Source organism: Lygodium microphyllum, chromosome 12 (assembly GCF_053477565.2).
Source record: "Lygodium microphyllum isolate KBCC chromosome 12, Lygodium_microphyllum_v1.1.10, whole genome shotgun sequence".
Classification (NCBI taxonomy): Eukaryota; Viridiplantae; Streptophyta; class Polypodiopsida; order Schizaeales; family Lygodiaceae; genus Lygodium; species Lygodium microphyllum.
Genome location: NC_141146.1, coordinates 139,650,243 through 139,665,568, shown reverse-complemented (window position 1 = coordinate 139,665,568; position 15,326 = coordinate 139,650,243). Strand labels below are relative to the sequence as shown.

General features: G+C 39.3%; 1 protein-coding gene across 2 annotated transcripts; it reads right to left on the bottom strand.

Moving 5' to 3' along the window:
- Positions 1–6,312: 6,312 nt before the first annotated feature.
- Positions 6,313–12,817, bottom strand: LOC148028346 (uncharacterized). 2 transcript variants are annotated; one of them, XM_087690163.1, is made up of 2 exons: positions 12,213–12,817; positions 6,313–12,048 (listed from the first exon to the last, which is right to left on the bottom strand). In XM_087690163.1, exon 2 carries the CDS (start codon positions 7,976–7,978, stop codon positions 7,232–7,234), a length of 747 nt encoding a protein of 248 aa, XP_087546289.1. In that variant the 5' UTR covers positions 7,979–12,048; positions 12,213–12,817; the 3' UTR covers positions 6,313–7,231. The 2 variants fall into 2 exon arrangements, with proteins under 2 accessions (XP_087546289.1, XP_087546290.1); XM_087690164.1 differs by having other exon boundaries at positions 12,379–12,817.
- Positions 12,818–15,326: the final 2,509 nt, after the last annotated feature.

Sequence of the window (15,326 nt, the reverse complement as noted above, 5' to 3'; positions counted from 1 at the left end):
GACAGGGTTATAACAATGATACCGTTTCTCCTCTAAAGAGTATCCAATAAAAATACATTTTTCAATCTTTGGATCAAGCTTCTTTTGTAGCTCATCTGGCACATGAACATATGCAACACATCAAAATAACTTCAAGCGTGATACGTCAAGCTTCTTGCCAATAAAGCATTCTTCAAGAGGCATCCCATGAACCGCAGCTGTGGGGGTTCTATTCATAATATAGATAGCTGTATGGACAACTTTAGACCCAAAAAAATTTGGCATATTCTTTTCAGCTATTAATGCCCGTGCAACTTCTGCAATATGCCTATTTTTTCTTTCTGCAACTCCATTTTTCTATGGGGTATACCTGCAAGTAAATTGCATTTTTATCCCATGAGTCCTCAAGAAGCTACTAAACTCATTAGAGAGGTACTCTCCCCCTCCATCTGATCTCAAGCACTTCACTTTCAAGCTTATTTCTGTTTCAACAATTGCCTTGAAAGATTTGAAGTGCTCAAATACATCACTCTTTTCCTTCATGAAATATACCCATAGCTTCCTTGAACAATCATGAATAAATGTAACAAAGTATTTGCTACCACCAAGAGATACATTCTGTGTAGGACCCCAAACATCTGTATGCACTACATCAAGTATATTTCTACTCGCTTCTTTGTCATGTGAGAAGGGTTGTCTTGCATGCTTACCAAATTGGCATGCTTCACAGACTTTATGCAATTCTGCAACTCTAAAAGAAGGCAGCCCTGTAAACCAATCCTCTAGAAACTCCATATTCGGGATTTTGGGAATTTCCCATCAATATGGGAAAACCAAATCAAAATGGATTTCATGAATTTTGGGAATTTCATAAATTTGGAACTTGGTGCAATTAAACATATTACTGCTTATGGTTGTTTCCAAGAGATTGAAAAAAACTCAAAAAGGTGGTGTTAATAAACACCTTAGTTTTATTAACCTTGAAATATTCAAGGAAAATCTTCAGTCTCGATGGATTCTTGTAGAGTTTCTTTAGCCTTCAATACAACCTTTGGGGGAATTTTAAATTTTTTGGGAGATTTTGTACCTTTCTTCATCCAAGAGAAGACAATGCTATCTATTGTTTCCCATCGTTTAGGATCTTTTTGTTGCACATCCAATATTTATCCCAACAATTAAAATACACCTCTGCATCTGTAGCATTTTGACGACTACAAACTGGTGCCCAATATTGTATATGTACATTGTTGAAGTTTTTGGAATGTTTATTTGTATCGGCCTCACTTTGTGCAACACCAAGCCATATTGGATATATTGGATCTGAAGGTCTAACAAGCACAAAGTCATCTTTCTTAACATCAAGCATTGGTTCAAATGCATGTTTGGGTCATTTGCTCAGAGGACCACAATAGTGATCATTCAACTCTTCCAATCCAATGAAGTCATCTACATTATCTACATCTATATTGGTTACATCACTTTGTGTTCTTGGCCAAAAACTTATGAAAAATAAACCTTCTTGGACATTTGGAGTTTGAAGAGCGTAGATCATATGTTTCCAATAATCAATCACTGGTGTTATAAACTTTGTGAGCTTTTCTTTAGGTCCTTGTACATTTGACCATCTTTCCCAATACTTCAAATAATCTTTAACTCCACTTACTACGTTCTTGATGATCCTTAACGTACTCAAACATGAGCAGCAACATTGGAACACCCTTTGGAAGAGTAGGCTTTCCTGCAAGGTCTCTCTTCCATAATTCAATGCCACCTTCTCTTGGTAACCAGTCTGGGGACTCTGGATGCATCTTGTATTGCATGACAGGTGTATCTCCTTGCATATAAAACCAAAATTGAAGAGGTTTTGATTGACCAACAAGTGTATCTTTCGAATCACACAAGTATCCCTCAATGTATCTCTTAAAGTCAGGCACATGTGTCAATAAGAAAGGTTTAGGACTAGTCATCTGGCATGATTGAAAATGTTGCATAAGATGAGGAAAAGTGAAGGTCATGCTCATCCTTAGCTTCTCTGAAAATTTACTGAACATTGCATCAATGTATTCATCTGTATGACCCACCATGAGAAACCCAAGCTGGATCATCTTGAATGTTCCTCATGCAACAAGCAATGATAGATATGCAAAGAGATAGCGATTTTTGTTTTCTAACCCACAATTATCAAGTTGAAGTAGTAAGTTCTCTGGCAATCGTTTGAAATGATGATGGTCATCCTGTGGTGTATTATCTTCCGTGCATGATTTATTTTGTGCAACACCTTGATGGTGGTCTAGTGCTTTTTTTGAATTGAGAGCATTTAGTAGCATAGAGGTTGATCTTGGCATTCTGTCTACTTGTAGATCACCATATGCATGCGTGTGTAGTCGCTCCAAGTTCCTAAAGCACAATGACAATGAGGCAATTGTGAAGTTAGGATCATGAGGCCATAGATCGAGTGAGAAATGTCCATATCTACCTTCTCCATGTCCATGTGTAATCATGCTTGTTAAAGAAACTGGTAGTTGAGTAGATCTTTCAGTCTCTTTTGATCGAAGCCTTAACCTAGGGATAGTTGTCTTTTGCTGGTCCATTTTATCATGTATGATGCACAAGTTTTTATCTGGATCTAATACTGAGGCCAAGCGCCAACTGTAGTATATGTTTTGACAACTTTGTTGCTGTAGCATGTGACATTGACACTTCTTTAGAAGCACATTTCGCTCTTGAAGACACTTTGTTGCTGCAAGTTGCTCTTTGATCTCTGAGCAAACACGACATTTGGAGAACTCACTTGTCTTTGTTAAGGTTACATGCTTGAACTCTGAGTTCCAAATACGATTGAAGATGGACAAGGACATTTGCTTACATCCAATACCACTCAATGTTGTATTTACTTCTGCCCATATATCTACCTGCATGTAAACATCTGGGATGACTAATTGTGTCTCCCTTGATCCATCTTGCATTGTTCTACTCTTGTGTGGCATTTGCTCTACATTCTTCTTAACAAAGTCTCTAAGGATGGCTCTTCCCATCTCTGTGTGATCCCAAGCTGCTCTTATTACCCCCTTGTTTCCATGCATTGCCCTCCTAACGCCATGCTCAAATTGTGTTTTGTACCTGTAAAAGGATGTCTTTGGGATTCCATGAATCTCATACCATGCCCTTCCACATACCACTTGTCCATTGAAGATAAAGATGTACTTCCTTGTTCCCAAGTAATCAATCCTGCATGATGATTCAAACTTGTCATAAACATAGTTTGTGCGGTCTTCAAATTGCAATCCCCAAAAGTATTTACATAATTATTGCATTGCTTCTCTATCAACAAACTGACAACACTTTCCTTGGCAACAATCAATCATGGAAACCTGTGAAATGGAGTCCATAGAAGTCCTCAAGTTTTCACCTCTAGGGGCAATAATTCGAGGCTTTCTATTGACCATACAATATGATCTCTTCTGAACAAAATTTGATTTTTTGCAGAAACATAATCTTCATTGGTATCTTCCATGTTTTTGGCACAAGCATTTGTAGAGACAAATTGCATGTATGATTGTTGTTGTAGCAGTGATGTTCCATCATGAAAGGTGACTTATTTAATAGGCCATCTTTTCAAAGTGACATAGTGGAGGTTGTCATCTATGCATGTTCCTGTGGTTTGATCAATGGCTTTATCTACCACCACACCAAGATCCTCTTCTCCTAGAAATTCAAAGTTTATCACATCATATGGAAAAGCCAATAATATAACCCCTGTCCCAACACACACAGTGTTGCCTTCTGTCCATAGCATCACTCTACGTTCCTTTCAACTTTCACGAATGCTAAGCACATCAATATCCTCAAAAGGTAGGACATGGTCTGATTCATAATCATCTCCTCCGTCATGAATTCTTATTGAGCTTGAAACAACCACCACATCTTTCTTTCCCCATTTTGCAAAACCACCTATAGCTTCATGAACCTTCATTGCATTGTTGGGAATGGCAAATACACTCCTACATTTAAACATTTATCAATAGCCACTGAAATATATCCATCTTCAAGTGTTTCTCCGTGGCATGTCTCATTTGGATGTATTGCATGCACTCTACCAACTGCAACCATATCATGATCAACTAGCAAATTCACAGTTTCTCCAAAATAAAATTCGTTATTCATGATACCTGTACAAGTGAGAAAATGGAGATTTTATCATTTGTATGTTGTCACCTCTCAGAAAGAAGAAAATAATGATGACATTGCTAAATACAATGAAGCATCAAATTTCATTGAAACAAAAAAAGTACTTAAACATTAGATAGAATGAGTCCAACTTCCATAATAGAAAGTATTAATGGAAACATCGTACAAAAAGAAGGGGATAGATTTGACCATATGGCCAAAAACAAACTTTCTCATGAACTGTGCCGCCCTAAAGTAAATAAGAAAAGTTTCTTCTATTATTTTTAGTTGCCTTGATTTTACTTTATTTTATTAGCTACTCTTTGAGGAAGCAAAAACTTCCTTGTGTGTTCTCATTGGGAAAAGATATAGCAGATGTTCAAAACTTGTACTATATCTATTCAAAATGAGAACAATGATTAAAATTATTTATAATGTGTATAGGAAAAGATTTAGCCACCTGGTCAAAAATCCATTGTATGTATTCCATACCATAGCAAATATAAAAATTATTTGTGGTCCCCATAGGGAAAAATATAGTCAAATGATTGAAACCTTTGTTGTATGTATTTCACATGACAAAATGGATAAAAGCTCATTGTGGTCTCCATAGAAAAATATTTAGCCAAATGGTCAAAACTCAAGCCAAATACATATAACAAGGATAAAAGTTCATTGTGATCTTTATGGAAAAAGATTTAGGCAGATGGTCAAAACCTCTATTGCAACTATTTTACACAAGACTTAGGATTAAAATTCTTTGTGATATCCACAAGAAAAGATTTAGTCATCTGGTCAAAACATGTATTTAACCTAGATGATAGCAAGAATAATAATTTTTTTTAATGTCCATAGAACAAGATTTAGCCAAATGTTCAAAGGCTTTATTGTATGTCAACAAGAATAAATAATTTCTGTGATCTCCATTGGAAAATATTAGATCAAATGATCAAAACCTTTATTTCATGTATTCCACATGACAACAAGGATAAAGATATTTTTGAGAAACTTTGACCTTATGCTTAAATGTTGAAACCACAATGACCTCTAAAGAATAAGAGATTTCGTTCCCTATGACACAAAGTTATAAATATTGAGAAAATTTTAGCATCAATTAGAAGCTATTTGAGAAGGAAATATAATTTTTATCATGGTTAAATATTTATAAATCTTATACTACCTACTTGTTGATAATAATAAAATGTATCATATTACATTTTATTTTTAAGTTATACTATTTTAGTCTAAATCATGTTATATTAGTATATCGTACTATGTGCATATTATAGAATATATTATCAAAAATATATTAAATTAATTTACTAATAATTAATAAATATATTAAATCATATTTTATAAGATTATGTATATTTAATGTATCTAATATGTAATGTGTAATATCATTGAGGATTTTGAACCCACCTTAGTGATAGTTCGAGAGTAGAATCTCTAGTAGGGTAGGATAGAGAGTATGTAGGCAAAATCTCTAGCTGTGGAAATAGGGGCAATATCCCAATGGTGGGTTCTTAAGGACGGACGAGGGGGAATGAGCTGGTCTAGGAGAAATGCCCCTAGTAAGAGTTTGAGGGCAATGTCTTCCTCAGTGGAGGTTTAGGAGCAATGCCCCAAGTCAGGGTTTCGGGATAGCGCCCGTTGTAGGGATTTGGGGGCAAAGCTCCCAATGGGGGGTATAAGCGATAGGGCCCTTGGGTGGGGTATGTGGGCAACAGTCCTAGTAGGGGTTGGGGGTAGTGTCCCTAATGGGGGTTTGGGGGCAACGGTCCTAGCGGGGGTCCGAGGGCAGTGCCCCTGGTGTAGGGATTTGGGGGCAACGCCTCCAACAGGGGGTCAGAGGGGCAGCGACCCCTTGTGGGGGTCTGGGGGCAACACCCCCAACGGGGGTTCAAGGGCAGCGCCCCCGGTGGGGGTTTGGGGGCAACGCCCCCAACGGCGGGGTCCGAGGGCTGACGGTAGACCCCGTCAACCGACGATATAGCCATTACGTGATTTTTGAAAAAATCTCGACTTGTAATATTTAATAAATTTTAAAAATAGACAAAAAAATAAGATCTAAATCTATTCATATTCCATAACAAGTTATGGTTATTCGAATAGCGTGATACATTAAATGATTCGTTTCATGAGTCAGTCTTTACAACTAATCATGACGTTTTTCAAAATGAGTTTCTCTTCCCCTCCCTCTCTCTTCCACGCAACTCTCTAACCTGAGTGTGTGTAATGAAGGAGACTTAACTGTTCTAACTAAGGGAAAAGAGAGAGAGAAGGTCTGCAGAAGAATGAGAGGAGAGAGAAAGGTAAGAAGAAGAGAGAGAGAGAGGGTGATGAGGAGAGAGAAAGACTAGAAGTAGAGAGAGAAAGGCAAGAAGAGGAGATAGAAATGGCTGGCAGCCATGGAAGGACAGGGAAGAAGGTGAAAAAGGTGAAAGGAAAAATGTGTATTCATCAAATGGTACCCATGCAGTGTCCCTTACCCCTTTCATACTTAGGTCAACTTTACCTAAGTATTTCCCTCCATTACAATCCATCCCCACTCAAAATGAAGTTTTTGTCCTCAAAAACAAAGATTGGACTTATTGGTATAGCCAAGTAGTGGGCTGCAGAGTACTACTCTGTACAGCATTACAAGTGGCAAAAGATAGTGGGGGGTTCTTAGCATAGACCCAGTAAAAGATTGCCTAATATTCAAGAGTAGTACTAGTCTATGCAGAGGGTCAAGGTCAGCCTATAGACACCCAGATCAAAAGGGAAAGTGGTATCACTGCCATGCATTGGATCAGCTTCCATAAGGTCAAAGTCAAGTACAGCTGAGCATGATCAGCGTGGTGGTATTTGCCAGCTCTTCCACAAGCCTTTCAGGCATCACCATGCTCTCTATGACTAAAGCATATGAGGCTGAAGTCACCATTGCATGGGGTGCATCAGCCCCTAAGTGCTGCATATTCATGGACCCTGCATTCTTAGTGATGTCCAAGCATTTAAACTGCAGGTCTGTGGATTGAAGGGGATTCCACATAGGGTCATGATCATCCAAATCCACGTGCTGTCCATGGTTTTCTTTCTTGAGCTAAAGTTCTTGTTGTGGACCCATACCAAAATGGTCTTCAACAAGATCTTCTCCATCCTTTGCATCATAATACTCTAATACCAAAAGTATTTTGGCAGTCTTTGCCCTGCATGTGGCTTGATGATTACAAGATATTGGCTTAGCACATCGATAGCATAAGCCCGCATCATGCAATTCCCGTATCGTATCACTAGTAAGGTGTCTAATGCGTTTAGCCTTAGATAGCAATTTACACACCTGCTCATCACCATTGGTCAGCTCAGTAATAGTTCTGACATGCTGCTCATAGTCATCTTGCTCCTCATGTACAACAGATGGCTGGCCATGCTCATGACCATAATGCTCATGCTGTCCATATGGATGGTCATACCAATGTGGCTGCTGCTCATAATGATATTCATGCTGTCCATACTGCATATGGTGATAATAGCCCTGCTGCACATCAGAGGGACAATGTGGTTGAGCATATGCATTTGCTTGCACTGATGTTTGCTGCTCACGTACATAAGCATGCTGCTCATATACAATAGATGGATGTTCATGCTCATGACCATAATGCTCATGCTGTCCATATGGACGGTCATAGAAATGTGGCTGCTGCTCATAATGATACTCATGCTCTCCATACTGCATGTGGTGATAATAGCCCTGCTGCGCGTCACACACACAACCGTCATAAGCATGCTGCCTTTGATCATTGATCCCACAACATTGGTCATACTGTCCATAATCTCTATGAGAATGCATGTCACAAAAATGTTCATGCTGCTACCCAAATACATCTATTTGCTGTTGCCTACTACCAAAACCTTGGTCATATTGTTGCCCATAAACATGCTACCCAAGATTGCATGATGACTGTCCAACATGACTACAATGGTGTCCTTGCATCCTAGGCTGACCATAAGTATGATAAGTGGCAAGTCCATGAGCATAAGTAACGGCATGATGCTGGTCATAATCACTGGCTTACTGCTCCTGCATTGCATAAGGATCTCCATTTGCATACTGTTGACCAATGCTATATGAGCTACCATTTACATGTCCATGATCATGACTTGCATAAGAACTATGTTGCTACATAAAGGGATGCTTGTAAGCATAATCATGTTGCCCATGATAGCCATACTGTTGATCAAATCCATTGTAGTATGATCCACCCTCGTGACAAGGTACGTATCCTAGGTGTTGCTCAAAGTTGTATTGTACAATACTTTGGTTATCAAAATTTCCCGTATGTGATTTAACTTAGCACCTGCAACAACTGACCTCATAGCGCATCTCTAAGTAATTGTAGTTCCATCAAAGTGTTCAATTAAGTAAACCTGCCAATGGGGTTACAGACTCCAGAATGGACCTCCCTGTGGCATTAATTCTGTTGCATTAATTATGTTGCAGATGATTGCAAGAGTTGCACCACGAATTGATCAACAAGGAAGTCAAGATGGTCACTGTCTGACACACAGCATCTGCCTCTTCATCGAGCTCTCAAAGATCTCAGTAGCAGTGTCTACCAACTGCTTTTACACAAATCAATAAGTAGCCTCAATTCTGAAATACAACAGGCATTACACTTGTCATGCCATCCCAAACTCCATTGCATATGCCAATACAATAAATTCATCATCTACAGTTAAATCCACTCCATTGCATGTGCCAATGCCATCTGCTCTTCCCTGTAATTTGTCAAAGCATGAAAATACTCTCTACCAGACTAATCACTTAGTTGTGATTGAAGCAGATATTCTATCACACTAGCTTCACCAGAAGCAACTATTGCTGCTCCCTGCTCTATCACACCAGCTTCACCAGAAGCAACTACTGCTGCTCCCTTCCAAGCCAACAGAATTTTGTTTGCACTCAAATCATATGCAGAGTTCTGACAGAAGATGCCTCTAATGGTGTTGGCAGCAACCATGAATCCTTCATCTCAGACTGGTAAATTAGCAGTTCATATGTGTAGGATCAATTTGGAGCCTTGCATCCAGTCTCATCCCCTTTCTTCACCAATCCTCTACTTTATGTCCCCTTTTTGGGGGATTCAAATTTGAAAGATGGATCACCCAACCAATTTCATTTTACTTCAAGAACTGTTCCAATCTGCAACCCTGCAAGGCCTGTGTCAACACAGCGGGAGAAATGTATGCATCAATTGGTTCAGCACCAGTGCAATTTGGGGTGAACCAGTGTGTGATGCAAAAGGGAGTGAAGTTGGAGAGAAGGCTAGGAGTGTGCCAATCGTGATCAACAGATATTAGATCTTCCCCATAAGGTCTATTGAAATAGTTACTCAATAGATCCAAAAATTGAGTGGCCTCAGCATAGCTTGAGTAAGCAAATTGAGTCACAACAGCGGGTTTTCGTGATAGTATGCCTTTGCGATGCGTACATGATATCCATTGCTTGGTCCAGAATTTATCATGTTGCTGGCAATGTTGGTTTGAATCAAGTGGCTGTAAACCATTACAATGAGATAATTAATGATGTCTTGGAGCAAGGATTGGATGCAGTCCCAATCCTTGTTGCTGCCTTAGAAGAAGACCTTGCTGCAAGATCTTGTGCTAATGGCATCAGAAGGTTTATTCAAAGAATCCTTGCAATCAGACAAGCCATCCTTCCTATTTGATTTGGAGCTATTGGTAATACCATTTGGAGCAAGCAGACTAAGTCACAGTAGCGGGTTTTCCTGATAGTATGCCTCTATGATGCGTACATGATATCCATTGTTTGGTCCCAGAATTTATCCTGTTGTCAGCAAGGCCAAGTCATGTGGTTCACAGGGACAGTTCTGAAGTGAGTGGGCCACCCAAGTTTGAGACAACCTTTCTTGTGGCCATTCTGCATGATAGGTACAAGCATACCATAGTCAATCTGCAAAGCAACACTAATGTTGATGTTATGATACTATCGGATGAACTCATCTATCCAAGAACTGTTGCACTCAGCCAAGAGTCTCGTGTGGCTTCTCAACTGTTTTTGTGGGAGCTGGAGCACCAGAAGCTAAAAACTCTTCAACATCAGCCTTTATGACATGTTCATTAGGGCCAGTACCTTTCAGGTGTATCTGCTTTTGGCGCATCTTCCTTCATAGGTGGTGAGGGAGGAGGTTCACCACCAACAGCCTTATAATCCTTAAAATTTGCAATCTCATCCTCTAATTCGACAAGAATTGCTATAGGCTGCCCAACACGTGACAACGAAGGCATGCCAATTTCTTAATGTTGAATCGTTGCGGTAGAAGATATCAATCGGAGACTATTCGGAATGCCATAAGGGCACAATAACTCTGACCTGTCAAACCAAGCTCGACATTTCTCAGCAACATAGTGGAAGCCCTGCAGGTTATTCCAAGTTGATGCCCAGTTGTGGCTATGGCCATCACAATGGAGGAGACATTAAGCTCTACATTTCTCAGCAACATAGTGGAAGCCCTGCAGGTTACTCCAAGTTGATGCCCGGTTGTGGCTATGGCCATCATAATGGAGGAGACATTCGTTCCCTAATGAGGAATAAGGAACGACCTGAGAGGGCGTCTCCCCTTCTACAAGCAGGAGCAGGCTAAAAGTGGCTGTTGGAAGTATGGGCTACACCTTGATCTCTATGGCCTTGTGCACAAGAATGTTCCTCCTGGCTTCTAATGAAATCGAACCAAAACTTGCAACTTCCTGCCTGCTAGTAGAAGAGCCACATGCAAGATTATCTGTGCAGGGGGTACATAGGGAGAGCAGGCAGGTTGCACAGGATGGCAAGACTGAGTGAGCGTGCCAGCAAGCAACAGGAAGCGTGAAAACTTGGTGCACTGCATAGCTCCTCATGTCCCTTGCCATGGTCTGACTGATCTATCCCTTTGACGAGCCTTAGAAGAAGGCATGGTGGCAGTGCTCCTTTAATGAGTCTGGGCAAAAGGCATGGTGGCAGTGATGTCGCTGATGACTAATGTCATCCCAGAAGAGCTTGCAGGAGTAGACACTTGCCTACTTGATTGGGTGGTGCATGTCAAGAGCTCACACTGTCAGATTTTCTTCCTCGTGGGCTCTCTCACAAGTAGACCCCCACAAGTAGGGTGAAGATACCAATTTTTTGATGACCATGAATCACCCAATCCCTTGATTCCTAAGCGCTCTTCTCCCTGTGATGCTCAATGGCGCTGGACTCCCAAGTCAGGACCATCTCCAAGAAGTGTTTCAAATGCAGGTCCCGCAAATCGACCTACTTCATCCTCTAAAGTGGTGATAATCCTTGCCCAAACTCTGATTCCGCAGGTTTCTGAACCTTCTACCTGATTCCAGGCCGATCTTCTTGCAGAGAACCCCGACGTTTGCTTCGCAGGCCGCACACCAGGCGCATGTACCCTGTGCTTTGTGCCTGCGTGGCCTACTACCCTATAGGTAGGTTTCGTGGAAGGCGATGCTGTAACAGTATGAGCCAGCCGATTTGTCCCCCGAGGCAAGCAGCTGCCTATCTGCAATGTCAAATGGGAAGTTCCATGGCGGCTCCCCCTTCTTCGGTGCAAATGGATCGCCTCTGTACCACTACACATCCAAGGGACTGTCCACCACAGATGCAGGCAGGATTGACGCAGCAAACAATGCATGTACAGAACCAACAAAATCCACTCGAGTGCTGTACCGAAGATTGTGGAGAATCCTATACTCTCAAGCCCGCCTCCAGAAGGGGCGGCACTTTTTGCATATCAATATTTGGAGAATGTTCGGAACTTCCTCATGGCAGTCGAGGAGCTAAAGCTGCCATCATTTGAAGCATCTGATCTGGAGAAGGAAAGGCTGACGTGCAGCAGGAAAGAAACCCTATGCTCCCTTCAATAAGATGAAGATCAGTTAGCAAGGAAAATAAAGCTCTGAATACTGCTATATGTGGTGCTTGATCTGAAGCTTAGCAAGCAGGGAAATGTCCCATGCTATACATTGTAGCAGAGAGATGAAGATCGTGACAAGAAATGAAGTAGAGATCTTGGTTGTACCATGAAAGCTTGAAGAGAAGCTTGAAAGTTGAAGAAGAAGAAGACTCACTTTTGGAGAGTAACCCCATTTAGACCTCTGTCAAGTTTTGTAGTAACCTCCTTCACCCAAAACCCCTAAAATTTTACCTCAAAGTTGAAAATGAGCTGTCATTTTTTGTCTCCTTACCTCCAGATTTAACTGAGCCTCCTGCCATAGCTTGTGTAGAGTCCAATAAAGCTGCCATGTCTAGTACTTCTTGACTGCTGTGGTTCTTCAATGTTGTACCTGTGCACAGTAAGTTTTTCTGAAACTGATAAGAAACTAAATGTAAAGAAGGAGAGAGAAAGGAAGGATCTGAAAACTAAGCTCTGATACCAACTGTAATGAAGGAGACCTAACAGTCCTAACTAAGGAGAAAGAGAGAGAGAAGGACTACAGAAGAAGAAGGAGAGAAGAGAGAAAGGTAAGAAGAAGGGAGAGATAGAGAGAGGGTGATGAGGAGAGAGAAAGACTAGAAGTAGAGAGAGAAAGGCAAGAAGAGGAGAGAGAAATGGCTGGCAGCCATTGAAGGACAGGAAAGAAGGTGAAGAAGGTGAAAGGACAAATGTGTATTCATCAAATGGTACCCATGTAGTGTCCCTTACCCCTTTTATACTTAGGTCAACTTGACCTAAGTATTTCCCTCCATTACAAGTGTTTTCTCTATTGCGTTTTTATAGTTGCAGGTTTCACATCTCTGATCCTCTACATTTTTATCTCTGTTCCTGTCGCCCCTCTCTTACTGCAGGAGTTGCAGCCCTAATCTTTGGCGGTTCTATCCCCCTCCTCTTCTTTGACTACTCTCCACTATTTTATTTTAACTAAAATAGATTGTGCAGTGCAATTTTTGGTTCGAATCAGGGTATTATGACCAAAACTACATGCGTCTTCAAATTAAAAATATTGCTCTAAGGCTTCAGCAATTCAACAAGGCAGTGAATGATCTCCAGTCCACACCGTGCATGCTCCTACTTCACGGGTGATTTTTGTTACATTGGCACACATTACTAACCTACTAATTACAACAGATTTTCCACATTTCCCTACTTCATTTCTGGTTTTGAGTTAAACTACATTGATTATGACCATTTCAATCCATACAATTACTACAAATCACACTACTACTCTTTTGTATGATTAGTATTGAATAATATTAAGATGATCAAACACCAAAAGCATTTCTAAATAAGAATCATGTATGAAAACTAAATGCAATCTGTATTTCTGTAGCAATGAGATTAGGCACTCACTCTTGAGAATTCAATGTCTTCTTCTTCTTCTCGATCGCTTGATTGATCTCCTGGAGCACTTGTCTTTTTTGTTGTCCAACCACTACCTTGCAAGTGATAGCTTCACTCTACGTCAATATTGAAAACATGACTTCTTGCACTGTTGAGAATACTCTTTTTGTTGTGAATATGAAATATATGATTTGTGTAATGTTGGAAAAAGTCTCTTAAATGTGAATATGGAATAAACGGTTTGTGCAATGCTTTTATCAATGATGAGTGCTTTCAAAATACTAGCCTTTCTTTCTATTATGTGATGCTATATACCTCAAGATTTTACCTCAAGGCTAAACCTAGCCTTATATTTGTTGTATCATTCCGTAATATTAGAGCATTTTATCAAGTTCTTATACATTGTATTATACTTTACTATATAGAACTTTCCATTATACTGTATTTTCATAGTAAAAGCATTACCATCAGATTTTATGGTTACACTCTTTATAATTTTGCAATAAGCATATGGCTATACAATACTTACAAATACTCAATATGATTTTGCCATAGGATGTAATTTGATCTTCTAACAACACATATCATGATCTTTCATCAATTTATAGATTAGACCATATGGTCAAAATATTTCTTGCAATATAGGAAGTAATTTTTGTTATTTTATTCAATACAATCTGAGATTTGGCCATGAGGTCAAATCTTTTCTTATAATATAAGAAGTAATTTATGTTCTTTTTTCCAATATACTATGAGATTTTGCCATGTGGCCAAATCTTCTCCTTAAGCTATCTCTTGGCCAAAATAAGGACTCTTGTAGTATTACAATATCTTGCAACCAATCAAGCACTTTGTTCATTTTACTACAAGAATGACATTTTGCCATTTGGTCAAATGATTTCTTATATTATCAACCCTTGCTTACTTCCAAAAGGAAAGGCTAGTTTCTACTTAGAAATCCTTACTTTCTATAATTTGGCCATGTAGTCAAATCTTGTCTTGCAACAAACAAACCACTTTTTTGGAATTTGATCCTATAAAATTAAGACTAAATCTATGGTGGATTCAATCACACAATTTTTGGGTATGCTAGATTTGGTTGTATGGAAAAATGTTCTAAGAAAAACATCTTCTATTATCTCCAAAAAAGGAAGACCATGTTCTACTTGGAACTCCTTGATTATCTACTATATTTATAGGAAGTTTCGCCATGTGGTCAAAACTTGTTGTGCAAAAAACAAACCATTTTGTTTCCATAAACCATTTCTTTCATTTCAATTTTTCATAACTTCCTATAAATATCATATCATTTTGCCACAAATTAGCCACTTTTTCCATTCCACTACAAAATAAAAATTGGTCATATGGTTAAATCTTTCATTTTGTTATCAATGCTAGCATCCAAGAATCCCCCATTCTTGTTTTGTTCAGCCATATGATAAAATCTAATCTCTTAAATCTTGCAAACCATGAGACCACTTTTTCATTCCATTATAAAACAATATTTGGCTATATAGTCAAATCCAATTCCACAGCATGTTACAACAAATGAATCACTTTCTTCATATGGTTATGAAACTAGATTTGGCCATATGGTTAAAACCAATTTATAGAAATCGTCTTATCTTGTAGATTTCGCTATGAGGTCAAATCTCCACCTTTCAAGTGTCTTTCACTTTATCTTATATTGATATCTATGGGATTTGCTACATAGCTATATTTATTTATATGTGAATCTCATATCACAATAAACTGCATCCTCTCTTTAACTAGCCTTTAAAAACCCTATGGTAAAAAACCATGGTAAAGTTTCTAATCTTATAGATAAGTCTTATGACTAAATAGGATTTGATC

Coding starts and splice junctions, on each gene's coding strand:
- LOC148028346 (XM_087690163.1), bottom strand. CDS start 7,978: ATGCATTCTCATAGAGATTATGGACAGTATGACCAATGTTGTGGGATC.